Genomic DNA, 26,042 nt, shown 5'->3' with positions numbered 1-26,042 from the left:
GCCACGACATCGCAGTTTCATCAGATCTTACAGATTATTTCAAACAAACGTGAAAAATAGGTTGGAGTAATATATTATATTACACTTCGCCAACACATTACTATTTTTAAATAACAACGCATTCAGTTTGTATTCAGCTACCTACATGGTTATGCACATGAGACAATGGTTGTAAATTCTAGCATGATGGCATCCAGAACTTAACAGTCCATTTTCACACATCTGGGATGGTTGTCGCACACACACTTTCATAAAAGCCACCCTCTGTTCTCGGCCTGCCATTGACACACAGATGCAGCTTTTTTACCTCCAGCTTCCCAAAGTTAATGTCCTTCCCCAACTTTATCGTCCCCGCACCCTCAAACGGTCTGTCCCCCCCATCCACCTTGGCCAAAGTTAAGTGATAATTGGGCGATCTGGAGTGGCGGTGCAGCCAGCCCTTTTCCCTATAGGCCTGCTGAAGGGGCGCGTTGAGGGCCTGGATCTCCGACAGCGGCCGGGGAGCGAGGTACAGCACTTTCCCTCCAAAATGTTTCAGCTTCGGACTGAACGAGACCGACACCGGTGGCTTATGCAGATTCCTGACGACTTTCTGAAGAAGCTCGGCTGCTTCGCTCACTTCTGCTGGTCCAGAAAGCACCAGAAGGCACAAGGTGACATGGAGCGTGGGAAGGCTGGCCCAGTGAGGCCCTGATTCGGGCAGCATGGACAGCACTTTCCCTTGCACACGCTGGAAGGCGTGAGTGGCAGCGGGGGAATCAACTCGGAAGGCGATGAAGTGGGTGGGCTTCCGTTTGCCCCCGACATGCCTATGTTCCTGAGAATCAGATGACAGCTGTGACAAGATTGACAACAACAGAATATTGACAGTATTGAATGGCAACAAATGTTTTTTTCATCTGCAGAATTTTACCTGCTTTTGTGGAGAGGTGATAGCCCAAGAAAGATGTTCCCTATCTTCATATCCATCCCAGCTTCCTTTCCATTCGGCCTGCTCGCCAGCATTAGTTGCCTCATGGTTCTCTGAGACAGACAGATCTTGGGTTAAACTGTCTAAAGAGAGATCTTCCACTGCTTCTGCTTCATCTGATGAGAAGTCACTTCTCATTCCTGGTCCACCTGGATCATCTAGAGGTCTGTGCTCATTTATACATACAGTGGGACGTGCTATTTTTTCCACACAATCTTCTGGTGGGACGTGATCTTCAGCAGCTTTCAGATTGTTGCTTTGAGCATCTTGAGTCACATGTTCTGTTGAATAAAACAGTGAGCACATTATTATGACAGAATTGATTGACATAATACGGAAAATAAAAAAAACATGAATACATTTAAGATATTATTTATTGTATTCTATTTCTTACACACACCCTGTTGTTTTACAACCCCACCAAAGGGGGGCAGCAGAGTTTGTCCTGTAGAGCCAAAGACCCTATCTGTCCTACTGTCTCGATCCCACACGCGTTCCCCTCGGTAACTGAAGTACTGAATCCTGTGTCTTGGCAATGCCAGCTCCTCTGTGAAATCACACTCAGTTACGGAGATGTCCCAGGAGAATTCCGAGAAAGGTCTCTCCAGCAGCCCCAAAAAGCGATCCAAGTGGCCAACTACAAAGTCTGCAGGGTCCACAGAGTCGTCCCAAAGGATTCTGTTAATGACATCATCAGCAGTACGCATTCGGGGCTTCTTGTGAGTCTCTAATGTAAAGAAAAAGAAAGAAAAGATTTCCATAAAATCTTTAAAGTCTTGCCACTTCTGGTAAGACCATACAGATAATCATTAAGACTTTTATCTTCACCTTGGTTCTCCTTGGTTTTGCCTCTCTTCTCTGACGAGCAGATTTTCTTTGGGGTTTTATGTTGGTCCTCCCATTCTGGTTCTTTCATTAGAGTCTCTGTGATGGCAGAAGCAGGTGAACTGCAAAGGCGGAAGCGGGGAATAAAAAATTCGTTCTATAAATGAATATCTACACCTGCACTTAGACAAATGTTTATGTAACTCAACATGTCACTGGGATAAAATTAACAACATGATGATTTAGCACACTGTCACCATGGCTACCGCAGGCTAGAGACAGACCTGTGAGACAGGCGACATCTGTCCCCGAAATGGCACCTGCCCAGTAGGAAGTGCTGGCAGAGGTTCCTACCCTCTGCCTCCTGTCCGATCCCATCTGTGGCAAACAAGGTGTTCTAAAAGTTATTCATGACGACCAGAAGTAAATGATGTGATTTATGCTGCTCGCTTGGCTGTTATAAATGTACAAAATACTGGAGCCTGTGAATAACACAAACACAGCACCAATTATAAAGTATTTACAGAGTACATAGAACATGGGATGTTCTGTCAAGAATTAGGTCTTTTATAGGTGGTAGTAGCCTAGTGGGTAACACACTCGCCTATGAACCAGAAAACCCAGGTTCAAATCCCACTTACTACCATTGTGACCCCGAGCAAGACACTTAACCCTATGTTGCTCCAGGGGGGGGGGGGGGGGGGGGGGGGGGGGGGGGGGGGGGGTGGTCCCTGTAACTACTGACTGTAAGTAAATGTAAAGTGTAAATGTCTTTTTAAGATATGAAATGCTCAAAATAAAACAACGTTTTCACATTAAAAGATCAGAGGCACCTTCATTTGCATTGACAGGAGCAAACACGCAGCACAACACAATGCTAGCTAACTAACTTCATTCCCTCCACAGTTTGATCCTTGTTTGATCAGAGATATTTATATTATTTTTCATCAACAAATAATTTTTCATTATGATGAGATCTATCTAGCCAAGCAAGTTATTTACATATAATAATAACACAATAAGCTGCATATCATTTTCAGATGAACATCGACTGCAATTCAAGCACCACATTTTCCAGGTTTGTACAGCACAAACATTTCTGCTGTCATACTGTCCAAGCATGTGAGATATGGAGGTGCAGTGTCTTACCTTTAGGTCACATTCAGGCAACATGTTGCTCAATCAAACCAAACACACCCACTATTTACAACGGGTTCCATGGCAACAGCAACACGTCTGACATGGTAATGGTACCTTAATGGTACCTGAACACCTAAATCATTGTTAAAGAGGGCCGAAAGTGAAATGGGCCTGCATGTACAGAATATACCAGGACAAAGAAAGTAGGCTCGATCCGCTGATTAGTGGTATATAATGAATTAAGTCGGTTTATTAATATTCATGTAAAATAAGTATAAACGTGTACATGGTCATCTCACCTGCGTTCCTGTCGCCGGTAACAGTTGGCTCGGAAGACACCGGGACGGTGATTTCGGAACTGTCACTCACGACAGTAGCCATGGACAGTCTTTTTAAGACAGCTGTAAGGCACAGAGGTAACCCTTCACAGAACACTGATTGAACTAAACTAATTTGTGTCTAACCAGTAAATAATAATACTATACCGTATTTTCTGTCGTAGATCTGACGATCGGAATAATATACCAGCGTTATAGCAGCGTTCTACACTTTGGTCCGGCTGAGTCAATGAGGAAGACAACGCTATATTACGTCACACGTTAGACGTGTGAAACGTAACATGGAGGAAAAACGGAGGTAAGGAAGGTCAAAAACGTATGAAGGGGCGTATATTAATAAATCGCACATGCAAAAGAAAAGCAAAATTTGGACTGCAGTCAAACACTTCACCTCAACAAAAAAACTTTATATGTGAGAATACGTTACTTCCGGGTTGGTTAACGTAAGAAAAGGGATTCTGGGAAATGTATTTTTTAATCAAAAAGCTTGTTTGGACGCACGCAAAAGTTAATTACACTCATTAAAACTGTTTGTATTTACACGACGTTTCATTGAGCTCACTATTTGCGACACGACTCAGAACGTGGTGCCTGTGCCACTATAAACCCTATTTTTGGCCCCGCGCATTCAAAATAAAAGTCCCTACCCTCACACGACCTGGTCATTGTTCTCATATTAGCGCGCATAAGGTTAATGTGTCGGAAGTGTAAACCCGACCATCGGCGTGATGCAGACATTTTAACTGCATTTGTTTCCCGCAACGAACCGGTCCTACGTCGACGGCGCTGACCGGAAAAGCCACGTGACCCACGCGCACACCCACGAGCGCGTGACCGCCGTCATCGCCTGACAGAGGGGGCTCTTGGCGACCAGAAGTGCTCGGCGTCAACACACAAGAACGTGGCGGAGAACGCAACTAATGAGGTAAAACCGCGAAACGCTCCCTTTAACGACACTGCTGCACGTGCTTTTGTGCGTTCGGCGTTGGTTTGCTGCGCTGTGTTGTTGTCCGGGCGACTGTCCTTTGTCATGTTCCTTAACTGATAAGATCATAAGCCAAGGTAAGTGGAAATTGCTCTTGTTGTTATTATTATTATAATTCTGTCATTTGCTGCCTTTGCATTCGACGAGACCTGGTTGATAACTGTGGCTTGTTATGTTTTTCCGAGCTACAAGTAGTTTCTAAGCAAAGTTTTGACGCGCTAGTCGTGGACATGACGTTTTTAATCATTCGTCTGAATATTTCTGCCCAGATGAACGCCCTTGTCGCCCTCTGCCATTTCTGCGAGCTCCATGGACCCCGTACTTTATTCTGCACGGAAGCCTTGCATCCTCCGTCCCCGTCTCCGCCACAGGCAGGACAGTCCATACCAGGGGACAGGGACAGGGACGGAGACCGAGAGGGAGAGGGGCTCACGATGAGAGCCAACAGCTCAACAACCCAGAAGGCAGACATGTGTGAGGTTCGCCACAATCGATTTTGTTTAAGATTTGAATAAGTCATCCGTGACCGTACCACAGTTTCAGAATGTCCACCGTGTCGTCTCAGGGTTGCCAGTCTCTCCCCGTGGCCCATCCAGGCTTCGTGAGCGTGGACGCTGAAACAGGGATTCGCTTCTTGAGCCACCAGCACCCCCGACAGCCTCAGCTCTTCAGCGTGGTGCGGCAGGCATGTGTGCGCAGCCTCAGCTGTGAGGTGTGTGAGCGTCTAAAGCAGGATTCCTTGCCGTATGGGACAGAAGAGTCATGCCAATTCTATTTATGGTAACAAGTGGGGCAGTGGTGGCCTAGCAGGTAAGGAAAGTGGACCTGTAATCAGAAAGTTGTGGGTTCAGAGGTGCCATTGAGCAAGGTACCGTCCCCACACACTGCTCCCCGGGTGCCTGTCATGGCAGCTCACAGCTCACCAAGGTGATTGGATAAAAGCAGAGGACACATTTAGTTGTCACCATGTGCTGTGACACAACAAAATGTGTCCTCTGCTTTTATCCAATGACACCTCAGTGGCAACTTGGCGGATTGGAATTCGAACAGACAACCTTCTGATTACGCTTACTCAACCGCTAGGCCACCACTGGCCCCATGACCGGGGGCCAGTAAATGGCAACGTGTTGTTTTATGCTCATCAACAAATGCTGCTCGTTGAATCATTACATTTATTGTAATATTTTAACTTATTTTAACAAAATAAAACTAATTAAAATATAAGTCTTAAATATAAGTCTTAAATAAAAACATTAAATAAAAAAAATAAAAACATTAAAAGCACAAGATTAGCTGCTCACTTGATATATAACTTAATTACTAAATAAATAAAAGAGAATTAGCATGCCTAATATTCTTAAGTAGGGCCTGTTCCATTGACATGAATTCATATTTTGATGCACCCTCTTTCCTTTTCACAACAGGTCTGTCCAGGGAGAGAAGGTCCCATCTTCTTTGGCGATGAGCAGCACGGTTTCGTATTCTCACACACATTCTTCATAAAGGACAGCCTAGCCAGGGGCTTCCAGCGCTGGTACAGCATCGTCATGGTTGCCATGGACCGTATCTACCTCATCAACTCCTGGCCCTTTCTGCTGCGCCACCTCAGACTCACCATACAGAGTCTACAGAGTACAGCACTCAAGGTACATACCACACCGCGGTCACATTTCTATCTACTTCCTTGTGTTGGGAGTGGTTTGTGACCTTTTTTTTTCATGGGCGGATTAATAAAAAAAATAGAGATTAGGATTTGTACTGGAATTGTGAGCATTTGGGCTTTTGAAAGGTCCATAGTCTCAGGTGGGATTTCAGCGTGTTACGTTGTGTGATGCAGAAAATGTGGAAATGATTAGTACCTTCTGTGTCGGCCGTTGGTGTCTGCACTCCCACAATTCCTAGCTTACGATAATTGAAAGGTTTGATGGAATGCAGAGTTGGAAAGGATTCAAATATTTCCTCAAACATTAGAGAATGAAAGGCATCTCTGGGGGTCGCACGTAAAAACGAAGTGTGGGGGTTTGTGAAAAACATTCTCTCTGTGACCTTTCACCCTGCAGGTGTTTGACAATGAGCAGTGCGTTTGTCCTCAGAGGGCTGTCCGGATGAACAGCACATTCTCGCCAGCTGTCTTCCCACATCAGAGGAGTGGGAATGCTGCTCGCTCCCTCTGCTCCCTCACTGAGCATCCCAACCTATGGGCTAGCCTGCACACCTCCTTCAGCTGGTGAATGTCTCGCTCTCACTCCCCTCTCATCCCTGTTCCCCGGAATGGAAAATTTCACGCCGCATACTTACACAGGATGTCACGGCAGAACATACCCCCCCCCACCCACCGCCAAAGAGAATCCCAGTACTGGAATGCACTGTGGGGGTGGTCAACCACTATCCCCCTCAAGCCTTTTTCTGACAGTTATGCCATGACTGCAATGGTTTACCTAACACGTATTGAAACGGACCCATAATCGGAAGGTTGCCACTTTGCCAAGGTGCCACTGAGCAAAGCACCGTCGCCACACGCTGTTCCCCGGACGCCATTCATGGCTGCCCACTGCTCCCTCAGGGGATGGGTTAAATGCAGAGACCACATTTCACTGTGTGCACTGGGTGATGTGATGTGGTGTGTCAACTAATCACTTCCACTTCACAGTAAGTGTTGAGAAAAATTGCTGAAATTTTATTGACAGGATGTCCTTCTCTTAATCTCTGGACTTTGGGAATGTTGGCCAGTTAGTTGAAGATGAGCTTTATTGTCATTTCAGCTACATACATAGGGGGGTGGTAGTATGAACCAGAAGACCCAAGTTCAAACCATTGAGTCCCTGAGCAAGACACTTATCCCTAAGTGTCTCCAGGGGGGCGGTCCCTGTAACTACTGATCGTAAGGTGCTTTGGATAAGGGCGTCTGATAAATGCTGTAACTGTGACATAGTGAAACGAAACAACGTTTCTCCCGAATCTGATACAACATGTAACATTTAAACAATTTAACAAAAACCATGTAGACAACAATGAGACAGACACGGCTTAACTACTGAAATGAAAAATAAATGTGCAAAGTAAAACAATTATGTTAACAAACTCAAGGAAGTTTGTTTCGACCATTGGTATCTCTCAAGCAAGGCAGTACAATTTTGTTAAATATGATGTAAAAATGCACAATCATTAAGATTATAAACAAAACAACTCCGTATATAACATACCATTCCAGCATTTAGAAAACAGGGAAAATCAAATGGACTCTTGAAGTGAGCTGACTACAACAAAGTAAATTAAAATACAAAAAAGCTGCAGTATCCACCAGCGGACCTGGTAATTCTTTTGGCAGTGAAGGCTGATTAACTGTCATCAGGTTGACCTACATTTCCTCATGTACTACGCTTTGCAACATGTTTCAGCAAGACAGGTGTCACTGGGATCTTTTGAATACATAAATTTGGTGTCAGTGGCTGATTCATTTTTTTAAAAAGTGAAGTGATTGTCATTGTGAAACACTTCAGCACAGCACATGGTGACACAACGAAATGTGTCCTCTGCTTTTAACCATCACCCTGAGTGAGCAGTGGGCAGCCATGACAGGCGCCCGGGGAGCAGAGTGTGGGGAAGGTGCTCTGCTCAGTCGCACCTTGGCCGATCGGGATTCAATAATAAAGTGATAAAGTGAAGTGATTGTCACATGTGATACACAGCAGCACAGCACACGGTGCACACAGTGAAATTTGTCCTCTGCATTTAACCCATCACCCTGAGTGAGCAGTGGGCAGCCATGACCGGCGCCCGGGGAGCAGTGTGTGGGGACGGTGCTTTGCTCAGTGGCACCTCAGTGGTACCTTGGCGGATCAGTATTCAAACCTGCAACCTTCTGATTACGGGGCCACTTCCTTGACCGCTAGGCCACCCCTGCCCCAAATTGACCTGAGATTTCAAGCAACGACTTGGTGGATTACTGAACCTGATCCCTTACATACATAAAATTACATTCAATGCAGGGGGATCCCAACCACTTGTCAGATGAATGAAAAGAACCTGAGCATGCACACACAGGACATTGAGGATTAGGAGGTATAATGGAAAATGAAAGGTGGTGTAACTAGAAAATATTCATTGCTGTACCACATTTTTATAATCTCAAAACCAGAAAAAAATTTCATGGCTGGGCTTAGTAATAAAATTAACATTTAGTATTTATTTTAAATGTCCATTTAGTCTGGACACAATTAAAATGCATTTAGACTTCATTCCAAATCCCAACCTGATTAGCAAAGATTTCCTGATCTGGATTTTAATTTCTTTCCCTGTGTTTGTTGTTCCCGAATGATTATTGAACATCTGAAATATTAGGCAGTATTTGTGTTTAATGTACACAATGTGTAAAGTAATTATTCACTTTTGTCAACTGCGTTCTTTATAAGTGCTTTATAAATAAATTCAAACTTGAACATCTATTCTCCTCTCCTACAGGTTGTTGAAAGCTTGTGGGAGTCGGCTAACAGAGAAACTACTAGAAGGCGCTCCCACAGAGGACACGCTTGTCTTAATTGAAAGAGAGGAAGGTAAAGAGTACATTTAACTGTATATGATAAATACTACTTACTGACATACAACCATTTTAAAGGTGCCCCACTGTTGATGAAGTGGTTAGTGAAAATGACTGAAGGATATTAATGCACCACTATCTAAAGGTGTGGCAGAGCAGATAGAATGTAGTTATTTACTCAAATGACTCATGCTTAGCCAAACATTAAGTCTTTGGATATGGAAATGCACAATATTTTATTTGATTTTTTTTCTTTCCAACCTCAATTTTTTTTTTGCTAAAATTCAGAATCAATGACCATGATTTTGGGTTATTTACAAATATTTATTTGAGTGGAAAATCTGAACAGCCTAAAATATTCAGAACTCAAAGAGAGTATTGAAGCATTCAGTGTGCATGTAATCTTAACCTTCCCAGAACTAATATGAATTTTTGATCGTAAGGTGTGACTACTGATTAATTCTAGTTGAATTAATGATTTGTGATTAGTTACACGCACAGTCCTAGAATGTACCACAAGATCTTAGTTTACATTTGAATTTTACTCATTATGCATATGGGGTTATCAGTAATTGAGTTATAATAATAAATCAGGGGGGGTGGTGAATTTTATCGTTTACTCACAATAATACGGTACATGCATACAGTGTTTTTTGGAATAGGAAGGCAATTGCATTGGTGTGATACACACCTCATTTTGTGTTTCCATGTAATTTGTAACCTACTTATTGTCTTACTTATGTTTAGAAACTACAACAGAGTGAATAAGGTTGTATTCATAGTTGGGGGTTAGAGTGAACCAGAACTGATCACTTCATCGATGGTAACATGAAAGCACGTTGTAAGTCGCCCTGGATAAGGGCGTCTGCCAAATGCCTTAAATGTAAAACCACTTACCACTAAGCGGCCTTGACGATTGAACCACGTTTTTACGCTGCTTTCTTGCTTTTTACCTTTTAAAACGCATTGTGAACCTTTTCGACTATTGACCCTGTTTGCTCGCCGTAGTGGAGAGGGAAGAGAAGGGGGCACTGCGGTGCCCTCTGAGGAATGTTACCACGCTGTGGTTATTCTTCACCCAGAAACACGTTTTATTTCCAGCAAATGCCATGAAACATCTAGTGTGACAAAAGTTGCACTGTGCTCCTATAAACCAAAATGTAGAGTGATAATGTGGACTTTCACCCTACAGAACAAAAGGAAGAAATGACCGGATGGGACGGGGCTGAGGGGGGTGGATCTAAACCGCAGCGTGAGCAGGCATCAAACGAATTCAGCCGAATTTTCCAGTTGGATGACCCGAAAGAGGAAGATCTTCCCGGTCCAAAGTTTAAGTCTTTGAGGCATTTAAGACAGGTCATTAGCACTGCACTTGTTCTCATTGTTGTCTCGTATTGTCAAAGTTCAGCCTCTAATTATGAGTTCCAAACCCTAACTATTAGGGTTTAGGCCTATTAGGTATTAGACCCTTATCAATAGTCCCTATAATTTAAATATTACGTAAATATTATGTAAAAGTGTTTTATTATTATTATTATTATTTGTAATCCTTGGAAATGAAAGAAAAATTTGCATTGGCTGGCAGGTCCTTGGAGCGACAGATTTCCGGCAGTTGACGTGGCATGTTCTCATGGGGAATCAGGTGATTTGGAGAGGAGCTGATCCTATCCTCATCCACTCTGCTTTCAACACGCTTAAGGTGAGCAGTTGACATACATGTAACTTTCTACAGTTCCTGCAACATTCTTTTAACCCAGCGAGAACATCAGAATTCTGCAAACTGATCTCAGTCCATGCCTGATGGAACTTCCTGTCTCCTGTCAGGCGTTGCTCCCTGTGGGTTGCGTGCGGTCTGTTCTCTACAGCCCGCAGTACGTGGAAGCGTATCGCTGTAACTTCCTGGGCCTAAGCCCCGACGTCCCCATCCCTGCCCACGTTAGCTCCTCAGGTACCTCCACTCGACAGAACCACAGAAGTGTAGAAGTTCAGACATGCCCACCCACCAAAACTGCCTCGCACAGCAGTTCAGCAGCACGCTTCTGTCTGAACTGACCCCGAACCCCTTTTATTAGCAGCTCTGCTCTCTTGTCTCCTCTGGGACAGAAGGCTCAGAGAGGGGAAAACAAAACATGCTAGTTCACGAGGTTCTTACTGCAATGAGAGCAGCCATTAAAAAGCCATTCTGATAACATAACTGGACACAGGCGTGCACATAAAAACATTTTTTTTAATATTCAAAAGCTTCTACTAAAATCAGCTTAGGGTCATGTGCCACAATTCTCTTATATGACCCATGGGCAAAATTGACCCAAGGGTCAAAGAACACATGTTCTGCCGTTACTGCAAACAGTCTGCTGGCAACAAAGAATTGGTACAAAAACAAGGATCTTACTTACTCAAGACTCCAGGATGCTGAGCAGGCTTCCTTTCAGGGGATTGTCTTCCTTTTTTTCTGCTCTATGAGTCCAGGCTTCCTTTTGGCAAATGAGTTCAGTTATAAATTTTCCCATCAGGCTGCTGGAGTGCTATGAAAAGAACTGAAATACCTTAAGTAATACAAGAAAAAAACGAAATTGTGCGCCCGTCTGACTCCTGTGTTTCCGTCCCAGAGTTTTCTGTGCTGGTGGATGTGCTTAATGTTGACAGAGGATCTGGGCACTCTGGGTCTGAGAGTGACATTCTTTCCATGTACCAGTACAACATCAGCAGTGCCAATACACAGCCTGTGGATAAAGGTATGTACCCAAACACACACACACACACACACACACACACACACACACACACACAGTAAACTGACAGTTAACAGAATAGCAGTGGCATAGACAAGGTTTTAATCAGTCAAACTTCTTAAATTGTTCAAATTCTCATGCCTTTAAACTCCGCTCTCTCTCTCTTTTTACAGGCCCAGCTCTACTGAATAAGCTGGAGGTCGCTCTGTCTAATGAGAATCTCTCAGTGGAAGTGGTTTCTCACTGCTTGCTTTGTCTGAAAGAAGAATGGATGAAGTGAGTGTATTTGACAACCCAAAGTGGTCTTTAATGTCCTGCTCTGGACAAAAATCGATTAATACTGTGCACATCCTCTGGTCTGTTGTGTTTCATTTTCTCCTTCTCTTTGTCTTTCGGTTTCCTTTCTCCTCATTTCTCTGTGGCCCTAAACCCCATTCCTTCCAACTGCCATTGCACCCCTCCCCCAACTTCTTTCTGCCTTGTTCTCTTTTCTGTTGCAGCAAAGTGAAAGTGCTATTTAAATTTTCTAAAGTTGATGGACGTGGCCGCGAGGACACACAGAAGGTTCTGGCGCTTTTGGGGGCCACCGGTCCGGGTGAGGAGGACAACGTGCGGCTCCTGAAATTCTGGATGACTGGTCTCAGCAAAACGTACAAGAGTCACCTAATGACGGCAGTCAGAGGGGGCGAGAGAACAACTAGCCAGTGATGGGGAGCATGAAGGGTAACCTGACTAATACTCGGAGTTGGGGGTGGGGCTCCCCAATTACTGAGACTGTGTGTGTGTATGTGTGCTTATGAAAGGAAGAAAAGTAATAAAGTAGCATGGGGGGATATTGTGTTGTGTTGCTTTATTCTAACTATTTATTGTAAAGTTGAACGTTTTCAACATGATAATGAATTGCCCATCATACTTTTTTAAGAGCTGCTCGTTTAATAATACTTTGTACATAGCATCTTTATTACAAAATAAATATATAAATAAAAACCACTCTTCTGTGTCTTTTTTTTTTTTTGTGATATGGTTTTTGTTTTACTCCTTTTTGGGACCTTTTTTACTATCTTTGGCAGTTGTCCAGACACAGAACATGCCTCCTTACAGCTTCAGCTAAACCAGCATCATAAAACATGTTGCATAAGACCCCGATCTTAACATTCCACACAACTCACTCTGCAAATTTTATAAATTTATAACCCAGAGTGCCTCTACATCCTTTCTCGACCTCTTGACATCTAAGTTGATATTTGCCCGAATGAGGGAGGAGGGGGAGGTGTAGAGTCTTTCCTCTCATTTCCTCCCCTAAAGGAAGAAGATGATTCCTTTCGCCCACAAAGCATGTGGCCTTGTTTCTCATGTTTCTTCTGGGCCTGATCCAAAATTTCATCATCGTCCCTCTTAAACGCTCCCACGTTAGTAAAAAAAAATGGCTGGAGGTAGCCTAGTGGGTAACACACTCTCCTATGAACCAGAAGACCCAGGTTCAAACCCCACTTACTACCATTGTGTCCCTGAGCAAGACACTTAACCCTGAGTGTCTCCAGGAAGGGACTGTCCCTGTAAATCGCTCTGGATAAGGGCGTCTGGTAAATGCTGGAAATGTAAAATCTACTTTAGGAACATGGGGGAGCCTATTCTAATCCATCCTTTATCTGAGCGTTGCGAATGTGTGTCCACTTATTAATATTTAATATTATTTATGGTGTCCACCATAAACATGGGAAGTGGGTGACGTTGGCGACTGCCCTGCTCTCCCTCTCCGGGAGTCCGGGATCCTTTGTGCGGCGTGCATGACTAAGCCTGTCCCGGCCCGGAGAGACGGGCTGCGGGGAGGGCGGGAGGGGCGGAGGCTTGTCGCTGCTTTCGCTTTCAGCACGCGCTCCGGGGGACAGCACGGGACCCGCGCGCCGCCGCCGGCCAGCGGAGAAAAGTCCGGGAATTCTGCAGGAAAGTACCGGAGCACCGGAGGAGGGGGAGGATGTGAGGCGTCGCGTCGCGGTGGGACGCTTCGACCGACATGGAGTTCGCAGCCGTCGTCGGCAGATAAGAGCGATGTCACCGACAGGTAAGCCCGCGACGAGGCGCGACGAGACGAGCGTCCGCCCGATCTGCCCCCCGGCGCCGCTGCTGCTCCTGCTGACGCTGACGGTGCCGGTGAGCGGCTGCGCGGACGACCCGAGCGCACAAGGCGTCACCTCCCTGCTGGTCACCATCGGCTCCGAGCTGCGCGCCTTCGTGAGTTCCGATCCGAACCGAACCGAACCGAACCGAACCGAGGCACCGCGAGCCCGGCTGACCTCACTGTTCCCTCACTTGCAGCCAGAAGTTTTCCCCACGAACTACTACGTCAGCCACCGCTACAACGGCAGCTTGCTGTGCGACAAGGACCCGGTAAGGGCCGCCGAAGTGCGACATGCAACCTGTTGCGACCCCGGAGCTTCAGTGTGCATCCCATTTCAGACGCGTTTCTTTCCTCTCCTCTATTCCTCTACTCCTCTATGAGTGCTACATGTCTGTCGTATTTGCAGACATTATGGGCCAGAGGAAAACTGGGCTTGTAAGTGTGTGTTGCACAATTGCAATTTAACTGCTCCACCTATTCCAGCAGTCGGCAAAACTGCCAGAATAACTACTAAATCTGGACCAGGTTCACTGGCTCATTTGCTTGCGTGTAAGTCTGGATGATTCTTCTGGAAGCCTGTTGTTCATACCATCCCTCTCTCTCTCGCTCTCTCTCTCTCTGTGTCTTCTTCATCTAGTGTTGTGTGTTTCAAGCAGCTGTGGTCCTAAAAGACTCGTGGTCCCGGCTTCTGGTCCACCTGCCTGCGGTCCACCTGAAACAAAATTTTGTTCTGCAGCTCACGCACATGCTGCTGACTTTAACTGACCCGGTACGTTGCGCATGTAAATCCTAGACCTGGAAAAAAAAATCCTATATACCACCGTGCAATTGTAAGGTGATCTTTAAATAATCTGTTTAAATGTTCTGCATGCATTATGGGGCATTATGGGGCAGTGGTGACCTAGCGGTTAAGGAAGCGGCCCCGTTTCTGGTTAGAATCCCGGATCCCCATTGGGGTGCCACTGAGCAAAGCACCGTCCCCACACGCTGGTCCCCGGGCGCCTGTCATGGCTGCCCACTGCTTACTAAGGGTGATGGATTAAATGCAGACGACACATTTCACTGTGTGCACTGTGAGCTGTGTATCACAATGACAATCACTTCACTTTAACCGTCTTATCACTTTTTCCCTCTTATCTTATACATTCCGAACAGAAAATCCAGGGGAATAAGGACTTGTCCAGCTTCCCACACGTGCACTCCACTCCTGAAGAGCTCCTGCACTACACCCATTCCGTCCTGGCAAGATGGCTGAAGTTGGACTGCCCGTCCGGCGCGGGTGGCTGCGCTTTCCCCACGGCGGCCGCGATCCAGGGGGACGCCGGCGTGGACGAGGAGGCCGGCGGCGAGTTCGCGGGACGGCGTGAGGCCGAGCGAGGGAAGCGATGGAGCAGTGTGTTCCACGTCCCGACCAACGCCGGGATGGTGCGCTTTCATTTCCCCGGACTGCCCCTATGGACCGTCTCTCTTTTATGGACCACGCTGGACGCGATTGTGCGGAGGCCGTGAGAGGCCGTCCTCTGCTGCTTCGCAAAAAAAGCCTCACTCGCAACGGGCTCTCTCGGTCGGCCCACCAGCAGCGGCCTGGATGCATGTATGCAAATAAAGCTGTGTACCAACCGACTGCACTGGCCCGCTGTAACCGCACTACACCATTACCACGCAATTAGCCACATTAAGCATCGCTGGCATGCGCCGACGCCTAATTATCGATGAAATCTCACGACATGGCTACTGATGTGGTGCCCGAACGGGGTGCTTTTTAGCTCCAGAACTGTGTGTGTTTGTCTTGGTTGTTGTTGTTGTTGTTTTTATATCAAACTGTTTACAAACTGTGGAAGTCCCCCCCCCCCCCCCCCCCCCCCCCAATATTCACAGTTTTCTGCTGGTTTTAATGTCATGTGTACCCAATAACTGTGTATGGCATTTAATATAAATAAAAATGAGGAACAGATCAGACTAATTCTCGGAAGTTGAACTGTACAAATGTATTTGTCTGTCTTGTTAGCGCACGTAACTGATAAATGCACCATTCTTGATTTTGTAACAAGAAATGGTCATCAGACTGACAACTTCTTGTTATGTAGGACTGTGATTCATGGAGATGGGACAAACACACACACACACACACACACACAACAACAAAAAGTCTTTTGTTTGCTTCCAGTAACTCACCCTGCACTTCACGCTGCAGCTGCGAGAGACCGAGTGGTCAGGAATGCGATTTAGAGAGATTTTGGACCCGGAAATGACAGTGACATCGCGCGCACATGTACATTGACAGCAATTATCAGACGCACTTATTCAGAGCGACTTACAATCAGTAGTGACAGGGGACAGTCCCCCCTGGAGACACTCAGGGTTAAGTGTCCTGCTCGGGGACACAATGGCAGTAAGTGGGATTTGAACCTGGGTCTTCTGGTTCATTACCCACTAGGCTACTACCATGTATACGTTCCATGTATATGTTCCATGTGTGCCATGTGCTGCAAACATACATTGACATTTACGGCATTTGGCAGACGCCCTTATCCAGAGCGACTTACAACGTGCTTAAGTTACCATCGATGAAGAGATACATGCATGCGAGGCACCATTTAAATAGACGTGCACATCCAAGCGCTGGCATCCTGCTGTGTCTAAAAAACTATTAAAGTTGTGGAGCGCGCAGAGGTTATTTTCTGCCCTGTTCGAAATCTGTGGACTTTAAAAACACAGCCTTGTTTGAGAAGGAATGTGAGAGCAAACAAGGGCAGGAGCGCCTGCTGAAAGCAGCCAATGTCAGTTCATCGTTCTTTTTTAAAGTAATAGGATTATGGACGAGCTGCAGTGTGTGTTGTGTTAAGTGGTGGTTCAGTATTGAACTTTTACATTTTACATTTAAGGCATTTGGCAGACGCCCTTATCCAGAGCGACTTACAACGTGCTTTCAAGTTGCCATCGATAAAGTGATCAGTTCTGCATCATTAGGACCCCCAACTATGAATACAATCTTTTTATTCACTCTTGTTGTAGATTCTGTACACAAGTTAGACAATAAGAAGGTTACAAGTTAATCTAAATATTCTCTAAAGAGGAAGGTCTTGAGCTGTTGTTTGAAGGTGCTCAGTGACTGAGCTGTTCTGACCTCAAGGGGAAGTTCATTCCACCACCGAGGGGCCAAGATTGAGAAGAGTCTAGATGAGCGTCTTCCTCATATCTTCAGAGATGGGGGGACCAGGTGAGCAGTACTGGAGGCTCCGAGTATACGAGGTGCAGTGCGAGGTGTAATAAGGGCTGTGAGGTAGGATGGGGCTACTCCATGTTTGGCTTTGTAGGCCAGCATCAGTATTTTGAATCTGATGCGTGCAGCTACTGGGAGCCAGTGGAGGGAACGTAACAGAGGGGTGGTGTGGGACAATTTCATGAAGGTTAAAGATCAGTCGTGCTGCTGTATTTTGTAGAATTCATTATGTGAATTGCATGAATTCCTAGAATCCAGCAGATGCAACATGTGCAACAGCAGCAAAGCTCAGTTTGTTTATGAGGTCTGTTTCTTTTTTCTTTTTCTTTGCTGAGCTTAAATTTCTATGATGCAGCACATGCAGCATGGATGTAAGCCTTCCTTGGTGAGAAAAGTGTGAGTTTTGGCCCTCAGAGCCATGTGATTTTAGTCTGTGTGTAAATATCGATCCACCAGTAAGAAGATCAGAGGTCCTGTTCTCTCCTCATTAACAGCAATGTTGAGCTTGGGACGATGCGTAAAATTAACGACCGAATTCAAACAAAATAAAATACGATTTCCAATACAGAAGCGTCAGCGGCATGAGCGCAGTCGCGCAGCTGGACGCGTTTAAAGCCCGCGGCTCACGTGACCCCAGCCGGAAGTTGGCTTCACGTGGCGTCACCTTCCAAAATGGCGGCGCCCGGCGAAGACACGTTTCCTAGCGAAGATGGAGATGCGGTGCGTATGGACGACAGCGGCAGCGACGAAGATGAAGACGAAATGGACGCCGACGTAGAAGGGGCGCAGGAGGCGGCCAAGGTTTATGTTCCCGGCCTGGAGCCGCTGAAGCCCGGAGAGGAGCTGGAAATGGACACGTCGGCTTACCGCATGTATCACGAATGCCAGACAGGTCTGTTTCTTAGTGGGTAAACACGCACTGCGTGTGAAGCAAACATATAATATTGTATAATGTCACCTTTCCACTTTTTTTGCGTCGCTTGATTTGGCCATTAAAAATAAATAAGATTGCGTTACGGGTTTGACGTGTACATTCATACAGAATGTAATACGAATAAAGCATTTAGTACATTCTACATTTCTTTGATCGTAGGTGCCCCTTGCCTGAGTTTCGACGTTGTCAGAGACCGAGAGGGAGATGGGAGAGAGAACTTTCCCTTGTCCATGCTGCTGTGCGCTGGGACACAAGCTGACTCCGCCCTCAGCAACCGGTGGGTTCAGGTGCCTGGAATGATGGAATTGTGAATGATTGACTCTCTAGTTGTATTCCTGGTGATCAACCGTTGTCCATGAAGTTTGAGTTATAATTGAAGCGCAATCATTTAAAATTGCTTAATTGATTTTTACCTGAACACCCCTTTTATGGATGGCTAGTAGCGGGTGTTTAAGTGGCATTTACTGGACTGATTGGGTATAATGCTAGAACACTTCACTTTGTTTGATGTTCTCTTGTTACTCCTCTCTTGCACTGCCGATGTCCCCTGTTTGCACTTTATGTCAGTATTTGTTTAAATGTTCCATGTAACACCAGGTTCCGGAGAAATGTACTGTACTGAAATGACAAGACGATCATCCTTTTCAGGCTGATTGTCATGCGCATGCACAACCTTCATGGCACAGAGCAGAAGAAAGATGATGAGAGCAGTGAAGAAGAGAGTGATGATGATGAAGATGAAGAGAAGAAACCTCTGATGGAGTTAGCTATGATTCCCCACTATGGAGGCATAAACCGAGTGAGGGTGAGTGGCATCTGCTGGATGGACCTTTCTTTTAAAGTATTTTGGACTTTGAAGATGTTCACACAACATTGAATGATTTGCTGTCAGGTAACCCAGCGTGGAGAACAGTCATTGGCTGCTGTCTGGTCTGAGAAAAATCAGGTGGAGATCTTTGACCTTCAACCTCAGCTGCGGGCAGTCCACAGCTCAGCAGTGATGGCTGCATTTGTTAAGCAACCAAAGGAAGCCACGCCTCTCTTCAGTTTCTCTGGGCACATGGCTGAGGGATTTGCTATTGATTGGTCACCTAAAGTACCTGGTCAGTATGCTGCTAATTCAAATAAATAAACTGTGTGAACTGTTATATAAAGTAATGTGCATAAGGGACAGTCAATTTACAATTTTCTAGTTTCAATCTATGAAGATTTTTTCCAGGTAACTATGTTGTGTGAAATAATTCCAGGCACTTGCATGCATTATCACTATAAAGTGAACTGTATCGACATTTTATTAAACTTCCATTTTACAAATAATGATTTCTTTACTAAATAAGTAAATAAGATAACATAACTTATCAAAAGACCATCCATTTTTGTAAGCTTTTCATGTTCATTATTGTTTAATTGATTCCAGTCTTTGCCATGTTTGTCTACAGGACGCCTAGTCAGTGGTGATTGCAAAAAGAATATCCATGTCTGGGAACCACGAGAGGGCGGAACGACCTGGCAGATTGATCAAAGGCCATTCTGCTCTCATAGTAAATCTGTTGAGGACCTCCAGTGGTCACCAACAGAAGCTACGGTCAGTTGAAAGAATTGTGCTGTTTGAAGAATTGGTCCGTCAAATTATTATTATTTTTTTCCCGTCTTCTTCATTTGGGTGGCACAAAATATTTTCCACTGTTTCCACCCTAAGGTATTCGCTTCCTGTTCTGTGGACCAGTCCATAAGAATCTGGGATATCCGGGCACCGCCAAATTCAATGCTGTCAGCCAATGGTGCACACACTTCAGACATCAACGTCATCAGTTGGAACCAGACTGAGCCGTTCTTGCTTTCAGGTGGAGATGATGGCATTCTGAAAGTATGGGATCTGAGGCAGTTTCAAGTATGTACATATCTTTATTGCATTGTTCTTCTTTATTTCTCAAAGCTTGGTTACCAGCACCTGAACTCTAGTAAGACTAGAGACAGACTATTATAAAATACTGTTTTTACATATATATTACATGTAAGAAAAATGTAATGATTGCATAACATTGCAATAAAGTGAATTATTTTGAACCAGCAGGAATCAAAAAATGATTCACAGTACAGAAACGTTCTCTATTAATAGTCAATAATTGGCCGTTTTTGGCTGAAGGTTTCAAGGTGTTAACCTTGAATACATTTTTTTTTATTATGCATTAGTATATTTATAGCCAAACTTGTTTCATCCTAGTTGCTAACGAATTTAGTCTCTTTGATGCCATGCTGAAGTTGTATTGAGATCATTATTCATCAGATCAAGGTCCTTGATTTTTTTTTTTTTTTTTTTTTATAGTCATAAGTATAAATGGCTTATTGAAAGCATTTATTTAGTGTAACAATAAAACATTTCTGTCATCTGTGAGACAGTGAGCTTCTGTAAGACCTGTTAAATTTTTTTTATAATAAAAATGATTTTGATCCATGTATCACAGTGGGTCTTGAATTGATTTACTTTAGGCTGGAAAGTCCCTAAAAAAAAAAAATGTGCATTTTGTGATAAGTACATGAACCCTGAGAACATTTTTACATGGTATTTATTTGAATTATTAAACAGCAAAATAATTTTGAACAATACCTTGGCAAATTGATTATTTTTGCATGAAAGGATGTTTAAGTGACTTACACTAGTGTTTTATAAATGTTAAAGGAATTTCCTTTCATGAATATTCATAAATGTATCACAACTCCCTGTCCCCATTTTTATTATTATGTTTGTTTTTGTTTTGTTTTTAGATAAAAATATCAAAATTATATAATTCCTTCAACTTTTTTTTTTTTTTTTCCACATTTAGCCGGTTGTGAAATATGGATATTCAGATGGAGTACAGGGATTTAGGGCACAGCCGCAGACTGTGGCTTATGCTGTGTCTCAGGAGCAGCTTTAATCTCTTAAAACTGTGTGAATCTAGGGTTACAAAATACACTTTATCCTCCTGAACACTTAAGTGGGGGGGGGGGAATCCAAATGTACTAATATTGATTTAATGATTCTTCTACATTTTGTCAAAATTCCTTACTCCTTTTTTTTTTCCCTTCTCCCTTTGTCCTTGTGCTTTTTTGCAGTCCGGCAAGCCAGTGGCCACTTTTAAACAGCACAGTGCCCCAGTAACCTCTGTGGAGTGGAACCCCGTCGACTCCAGTGTCTTTGCTGCATCTGGGGCAGACGACGTGGTCAGCCTGTGGGACCTCTCCGTGGAGTCATGTGACACGGGCGCACAGGCGGAGGGTGTAAAAGAGCTTCCCCCGCAGCTGCTCTTCCTGCATCAGGGCCAGACGGAGGTGAAGGAGATCCACTGGCACCCACAGATACCCGGAGCTCTCATCACAACGGCACTGTCAGGCTTCAATGTGTTCAGGACTATTTCTGTGTGAATGTGTGTGTGGTTGTGAGAGGTGTGGAGAGACTGTGCATTTTTAGGGTGGCTCATCACCCCTGTTTAATCCCACTAAATTGCCCACGCTTAGACATGTAACATCATCAGATGTCGTTTCTTTTTCTCTTTGTAGAAATAAATATGTATACAAATCTGTTTTCATGTTGGAAATCTGTAAATTCATGCATCGCGTTGCAGTAGCTCGGGTGGTAGTAAGTGGTAGTAATTTTTTAATATATATTCCCCACTTTTTTTCAGTCATGCCTGTTTCAGGCAAATGCAATGTACAGGGTTCTTCCACATTTTTAGAAAAGAATTACCATGACTTCAAATTTTTTAAACGTATTAAAAGTTTTAAACTTTAATTATAAATGTAGAAAAAAAAACACATTTCTTGTGCAGTCTTATGGGAACTATGTACTTTGTGATCCATTCATGTGTCAATCCAATCTCAATTACTTTTCTGTAACTTTGTGTTTATTTTGTATTCCAGAACTTTTCAAGGTTTTCCCAGGTCTTTAATGACCGTAGGAAACCCTGAATGTATTAAACTTTCTTCCACACAATTACAGTAAACAGATCAAGGATAATTGTTATGTGACATTTTTCTCTCCTCTTTATAAAGACATTTTTTCCACCAATGCTTGAAGGTTCTGGATTTGAGTTTGCTGAGGCTGCCGTTCAAATAAAAGCACAACAAATCGAATGAGATGGCATCATGGCTCCACCATCACGAGCCCAAACGCAATTCACTGTGGAAAAAACTATTACATATTAATTCTAACGATTCCCAGACAGTGGCGTCAATTAATGAATGTTCCGTGGTCTAAACCAGGATGATCCCAGGCCATCGGTTTAAATTGATGTACCAGACCAGAAGCAACACTATTTCAACATTTCCAATGCACTCCAGAGGCAAGCTATGGCAGGACATGAAGCTAGCAGCTTATGCATGAAAGCCCACATATGGTTTTGGTTACAGTGTGATTTCATACATCGCTTGGAAATGTAACCTGACCAGTTACCAAGCGAGAAGGTTGCATAATTTTCACAAATAAATAACAATCACATGTCTCAACCGATCACACATATTATTGTAATAGTAACAGGTTATTAATCTTTTGACTAATAAAATTGCAAGCTGGATCAACCAAGGTATCCGGATATGGCAAACTTCGAAAAAAATCCAAGTGAAAAAAGCTACCGTCACCTGGATAAAATTAAATATACTTTATTATGAAATTTTAAACATTGACAGTGGTACTGGTGAAACTGAAACAGGCTCTGGTGTCAGGACTTCTTTTTTAATGCCGAATGATCTCCAAACTACAGTAACAGTTGTAACACAGTTGTAAAATGTGTAACCGGAACCTGGCAAGCTTCCTGTCACAAAAAAAAAAAAAAAAGGTTTGGACCTGTCTGAGTGTGAGAGAGGGTGTATGCATTCTCTCTGTCTCTGCCCTAAGCGCTGTGATGCCATTGCAATGCTCTGGCTCTGGCCACTGCTGTGACAGGTGACGCCGAGCTATTCCAGCTATGTAGTGAAGGTATAAACCTGTATGACTACACGTCAAATTACACACTTACAAACTTACAATATATATCTATATATAGGTATAATTAGGTACAAAAATAAAGGGTGTGTGAGTACTTTAGGGACGGGTGGGGCTCCCTTCAAGAAGGTATTCAACATTTGGTTATTATATCACTTCTATTTATTTAACAAAAGATCATCTTTGGTCTATAATGTCATTACTAAAATACTATTAAGTATTTTAAAATACTAAGGCATTTTCTGGTTTTTAAATTTTCTTTTCAGTTTGGTCATACATTTCAACCAGTGAGCACTGATAATAAACCTTCCAGTTTATTGGGAAAAAAACAAAACAAAATTAAAGTGCCCCAAAAACGACTGAAAATTTATATTTCACATCTCAATACGAAGCTATTCTTACCTACAGTTATTTTATTTGCATGGCAGATATATTTGCAACATGATCCCTCTTTAAGAACTGAGATATGTAGTCCATCGAGCACAAAGGAATGACTGGTCTGTAAACTTTATCTGACTATGATTTTCAAAACCTTGTTGCTGAGACCATGCTGTGAAGTTAGCGTAAATCTCCCATTCTTTAAAGATACGGCTGTTAGACGGGCAAGCTCTCTGGCGGCTCCTATAACGTCTATTCTTCGCTCCTATAAGCCAATTTCATCATCGGAATCATCTTCAAACGAGTAACCCTGCTCCTCAACCCCCTCCTCTTCAGAATCGGTCTCCGAGTCCCTCTCCGCGCTCCCGTCCAGCGAGTTTGAGCTGAGTAAAGACGTGGCCCTTGGTGGGGAATCTGGTCGGTAAAAGGTAGGCTCTGTGAGAGGTCCCTTTTCCAACTTTGGTGAGACGGGGCACTCGGCTTCCTCGCCTTCACTCTCAAAACCTTCTCCTGACTCCTGGCGACCAATGATCTCTTCCCTTTTTTCACTGAACCTTACTTTGGGCTTGAAGCCTTTTATTTTTAATCCACCTTCTTCATTTGTCACCTCCTTCTCCTCACCGTTCACACTGCCTAGAGTCTTCTTCTCGTTCACTTCATTTCTTGCCCTCACATGCGACTCTCCTGCAGGCATTTCTACTGCGCTTTTTCTACTACTGACCACTTCCTCATCTCCGTCACCCGCTGTCCATTTCGAGTCCAGGATTAATCCATCCATTACTCCCAGGACATCCCCCAACATGGAAGGGCCCAGGTCCAGGTCCAGGTCAAAGGACGATACCGACTCTGCATGCCGCAGCTCGCCGGACCTTGGTGCCTCTTTGGTGGGACTGTCGGTGGCAGGAGAACTGTGGTTCGCCAGCGGTTCCGACTCAGTACTCGGTGTCTGGACTGGCGTGGCTGGTTTGGAGGCGTCTAGAGGGGCAGGCCCGTGGCTGGACAGGAAGGAGGTGTCCCCAAAGACGTCACCGCCCCTCCCAATGTGCATGGTGTGCCGGAAGTCTCCCAGTGGGGCAGAGATCATGGTGGGGTCCAGGCGTGGTGCCCGGGACGTCTTGTGTAGAGGCATGTCAACTAGAAATGTTAAAGAAACCATCGACAAGTTCAGCCATTCAGAAAGTCCGACACCCCACAAAGTGTCATTCTTCTATATATCGAAAACACAAGCTTAGGAATATTTCATTAATTTTAATAGCTCATTAATTTTCTAACTGCAACGGTGTTATGCAATATCTGCGAGAAACGAACCCGCCGTTGGCAGCAGGTGATGCCAAAGCCATGCTCAGACTTGCAGGAAAAAAACACGAGCATGCAAAACAGGCGCAAAATTCCCAGCTACTTCCCCACGGGGTCCGAGGGACCCAAATGCACCGAACACCCCCCGAAGTAAGGCACTATTTCGGCCGGATCGAACGACAGTTCACGCACCGGCGACCGATGGTGTGGTTCGGGGGGGAGCAGGAACGCGACCGGCCGCCGCTTCCCGCGCCCCTGCCCCGGTTAAAAACACGCGAGTTTCTCAGGTGGTCTGGTCACACCGCAGCGGACCCCCGCAGCAAAATTTCCACGTCGCCCTCCCCCATATCCTGCGACATTCCAGCAGCTCCAAACCCCTTTCGGGCTTCCTTCGTCAGGCCAAAACACAAATGAACCTCGTCCGCGGGAAATATGTGTTAATAACGAAAATGATAATACGCTAGTAGTAAAATGGTCATTAAAAAGACGCTGCGCCAGCTCCGACTAACTTTCGGACTTTGGATTCCCACCAGGAATTTATACATAGATATATACATATAAAAAAAACACACACTTACATTTGCGTATTTAACTTTATGACTTGCTTCCTCCCTCCTAACTATTCTTCTTTTCATCTGGCCACCTCTTACAACCTCTCCTCCGTCCTTTCCTCGCACTTTCTCGGCGTCGCTCTCGTCTTTCTAACAGTCTTATTTCTTTTTTTTTCCCCTTCTTTTTCGGGGATGGGCGAGGAAGTGACGCGCCTTTATTAGGGAGCGTGTGGCGTGAGAGGAGGGGACGCGGCTTTCCGATGTCCCGAATCTTCGGAATCGCTTCGCAAAAAAGAGTCACTCGAACGATTCGTTCCGCCGAGGCATCGGATCGTTCGGCGACTCCGGCTTCCTCGACCGAGTGCGGCTGCGTGTTGTGTCTATTGTGTTCCTTTAACAAACACATTTGTGAAAATGAACTTGTTTATCCATCATGATGTTTTCAGTGTCCTGTCCTATGCTATTTAACTGCTCTACTCGGGTAGTGATTCACCCACTGAACATTCGCCGTTTTCTCCAACCTCGGGTTTTTTTTTTTCCATTAAGCTATTTTTCTCCTAGGTACACTTGACCACAACATCAGGACATGTCACCCCCCTCACAGCCCGACCATCTGAACGTTCACTGTTGCTCTTCTCATCTCTACCCTGCAATCTATTACCGCTGCACTGGTGAATCTGCTAGGAAAAGAGTCGGCTCAGTTCGTTCCCTTAAAAGATTCGTTCTTTTTACACAAGACTGATGCAGATGTTGGCCAGAGGTCTTACGAACACGTAATTCACATCATTCGTGGTTTTAAAACCGACATATTTAAATATTAACGTTATAGATGTAATGTCGAGAGAGAAGCACGGCGCTTCAGCGTGGTAGCGTGTCCCTGCTCTGGTCTCAACAGGCTCACTTTATGGGCTTTTAATTGCTAAGTGCAGCAATAAGTGCAGTTGTCTGGAATGCAGCCTCGCGACATTGCGTCCCTGCTACATATTTTTTTTTGGAAGTTGACTTGTTGTCCGGAATTATGAGGATTTATTACTGCGGTTCCAGTGAATAGTCA

General features: G+C 44.6%; 5 protein-coding genes across 9 annotated transcripts; 3 read left to right on the top strand and 2 right to left on the bottom strand.

Moving 5' to 3' along the window:
* Positions 1-57: 57 nt before the first annotated feature.
* On the bottom strand, positions 58-4,079 carry leng9 (leukocyte receptor cluster (LRC) member 9). 5 transcript variants are annotated; one of them, XM_028981136.1, is made up of 7 exons: positions 3,421-4,079; positions 3,235-3,336; positions 2,080-2,173; positions 1,799-1,894; positions 1,371-1,697; positions 914-1,251; positions 58-835 (listed from the first exon to the last, which is right to left on the bottom strand). In XM_028981136.1, exons 3-7 carry the CDS (start codon positions 2,171-2,173, stop codon positions 215-217), a joined length of 1,476 nt encoding a protein of 491 aa, XP_028836969.1. In that variant the 5' UTR covers positions 3,235-3,336; positions 3,421-4,079; the 3' UTR covers positions 58-214. The 5 variants fall into 5 exon arrangements, with proteins under 5 accessions (XP_028836969.1, XP_028836965.1, XP_028836967.1 ...); XM_028981132.1 differs by having other exon boundaries at positions 1,799-1,917; positions 3,421-4,077; XM_028981134.1 differs by having other exon boundaries at positions 58-817; positions 1,799-1,917; positions 3,421-4,076.
* flcn (folliculin) lies at positions 3,553-12,517 on the top strand. Its single transcript, XM_028981131.1, has 13 exons — positions 3,553-3,571; positions 4,073-4,198; positions 4,528-4,737; positions 4,824-4,970; positions 5,683-5,904; positions 6,319-6,485; positions 8,720-8,811; positions 9,988-10,151; positions 10,381-10,494; positions 10,620-10,743; positions 11,405-11,530; positions 11,701-11,803; positions 12,028-12,517. The coding sequence occupies exons 3-13, from the start codon at positions 4,528-4,530 to the stop codon at positions 12,233-12,235; spliced, it is 1,677 nt and encodes a 558-aa protein (XP_028836964.1). The 5' UTR covers positions 3,553-3,571; positions 4,073-4,198; the 3' UTR covers positions 12,236-12,517.
* An 802-nt stretch (positions 12,518-13,319) lies between these two features.
* LOC114790804 (uncharacterized) lies at positions 13,320-15,605 on the top strand. The gene is made up of 4 exons (XM_028981160.1): positions 13,320-13,759; positions 13,844-13,915; positions 14,284-14,415; positions 14,802-15,605. The coding sequence occupies exons 1-4, from the start codon at positions 13,577-13,579 to the stop codon at positions 15,153-15,155; spliced, it is 741 nt and encodes a 246-aa protein (XP_028836993.1). The 5' UTR covers positions 13,320-13,576; the 3' UTR covers positions 15,156-15,605.
* A 1,936-nt stretch (positions 15,606-17,541) lies between these two features.
* Positions 17,542-21,791, top strand: grwd1 (glutamate-rich WD repeat containing 1). The gene is made up of 7 exons (XM_028981141.1): positions 17,542-17,761; positions 17,963-18,080; positions 18,452-18,608; positions 18,696-18,906; positions 19,243-19,388; positions 19,503-19,694; positions 20,900-21,791. Exons 1-7 carry the CDS (start codon positions 17,542-17,544, stop codon positions 21,206-21,208), a joined length of 1,353 nt encoding a protein of 450 aa, XP_028836974.1. The 3' UTR covers positions 21,209-21,791.
* Positions 21,792-22,425: 634 nt separating this feature from the next.
* Positions 22,426-25,226, bottom strand: cdc42ep5 (CDC42 effector protein (Rho GTPase binding) 5). The gene is made up of 2 exons (XM_028981157.1): positions 25,016-25,226; positions 22,426-24,275 (listed from the first exon to the last, which is right to left on the bottom strand). The coding sequence occupies exon 2, from the start codon at positions 24,268-24,270 to the stop codon at positions 23,407-23,409; it is 864 nt and encodes a 287-aa protein (XP_028836990.1). The 5' UTR covers positions 24,271-24,275; positions 25,016-25,226; the 3' UTR covers positions 22,426-23,406.
* Positions 25,227-26,042: the final 816 nt, after the last annotated feature.

Source organism: Denticeps clupeoides, chromosome 5 (assembly GCF_900700375.1).
Source record: "Denticeps clupeoides chromosome 5, fDenClu1.1, whole genome shotgun sequence".
In the NCBI taxonomy this organism is placed as follows: Eukaryota; Metazoa; Chordata; class Actinopteri; order Clupeiformes; family Denticipitidae; genus Denticeps; species Denticeps clupeoides.
Note: the sequence above shows the minus strand (reverse complement) of the source record. Positions and strands in the feature narration are given on the sequence as shown.

Coding starts and splice junctions, on each gene's coding strand:
- cdc42ep5 (XM_028981157.1), bottom strand. CDS start 24,270: ATGCCTCTACACAAGACGTCCCGGGCACCACGCCTGGACCCCACCATG.
- LOC114790804 (XM_028981160.1), top strand. CDS start 13,577: ATGTCACCGACAGGTAAGCCCGCGACGAGGCGCGACGAGACGAGCGTC. Junction 13,760..13,843: donor GCTCCGAGCTGCGCGCCTTC/GTGAGTTCCGAT, acceptor CCTCACTTGCAG/CCAGAAGTTTTCCCCACGAA. Junction 13,916..14,283: donor TGCTGTGCGACAAGGACCCG/GTAAGGGCCGCC, acceptor TTCTTCATCTAG/TGTTGTGTGTTTCAAGCAGC.
- grwd1 (XM_028981141.1), top strand. CDS start 17,542: ATGGCGGCGCCCGGCGAAGACACGTTTCCTAGCGAAGATGGAGATGCG. Junction 18,609..18,695: donor GAGGCATAAACCGAGTGAGG/GTGAGTGGCATC, acceptor ATTTGCTGTCAG/GTAACCCAGCGTGGAGAACA. Junction 19,389..19,502: donor GGTCACCAACAGAAGCTACG/GTCAGTTGAAAG, acceptor TTCCACCCTAAG/GTATTCGCTTCCTGTTCTGT.
- flcn (XM_028981131.1), top strand. CDS start 4,528: ATGAACGCCCTTGTCGCCCTCTGCCATTTCTGCGAGCTCCATGGACCC. Junction 4,738..4,823: donor AGAAGGCAGACATGTGTGAG/GTTCGCCACAAT, acceptor GTGTCGTCTCAG/GGTTGCCAGTCTCTCCCCGT. Junction 10,744..11,404: donor TGCCCACGTTAGCTCCTCAG/GTACCTCCACTC, acceptor TTTCCGTCCCAG/AGTTTTCTGTGCTGGTGGAT.
- leng9 (XM_028981132.1), bottom strand. CDS start 3,316: ATGGCTACTGTCGTGAGTGACAGTTCCGAAATCACCGTCCCGGTGTCT. Junction 1,698..1,798: donor CAAAACCAAGGAGAACCAAG/GTGAAGATAAAA, acceptor TCTTTACATTAG/AGACTCACAAGAAGCCCCGA. Junction 1,252..1,370: donor TGGGGTTGTAAAACAACAGG/GTGTGTGTAAGA, acceptor TTTATTCAACAG/AACATGTGACTCAAGATGCT.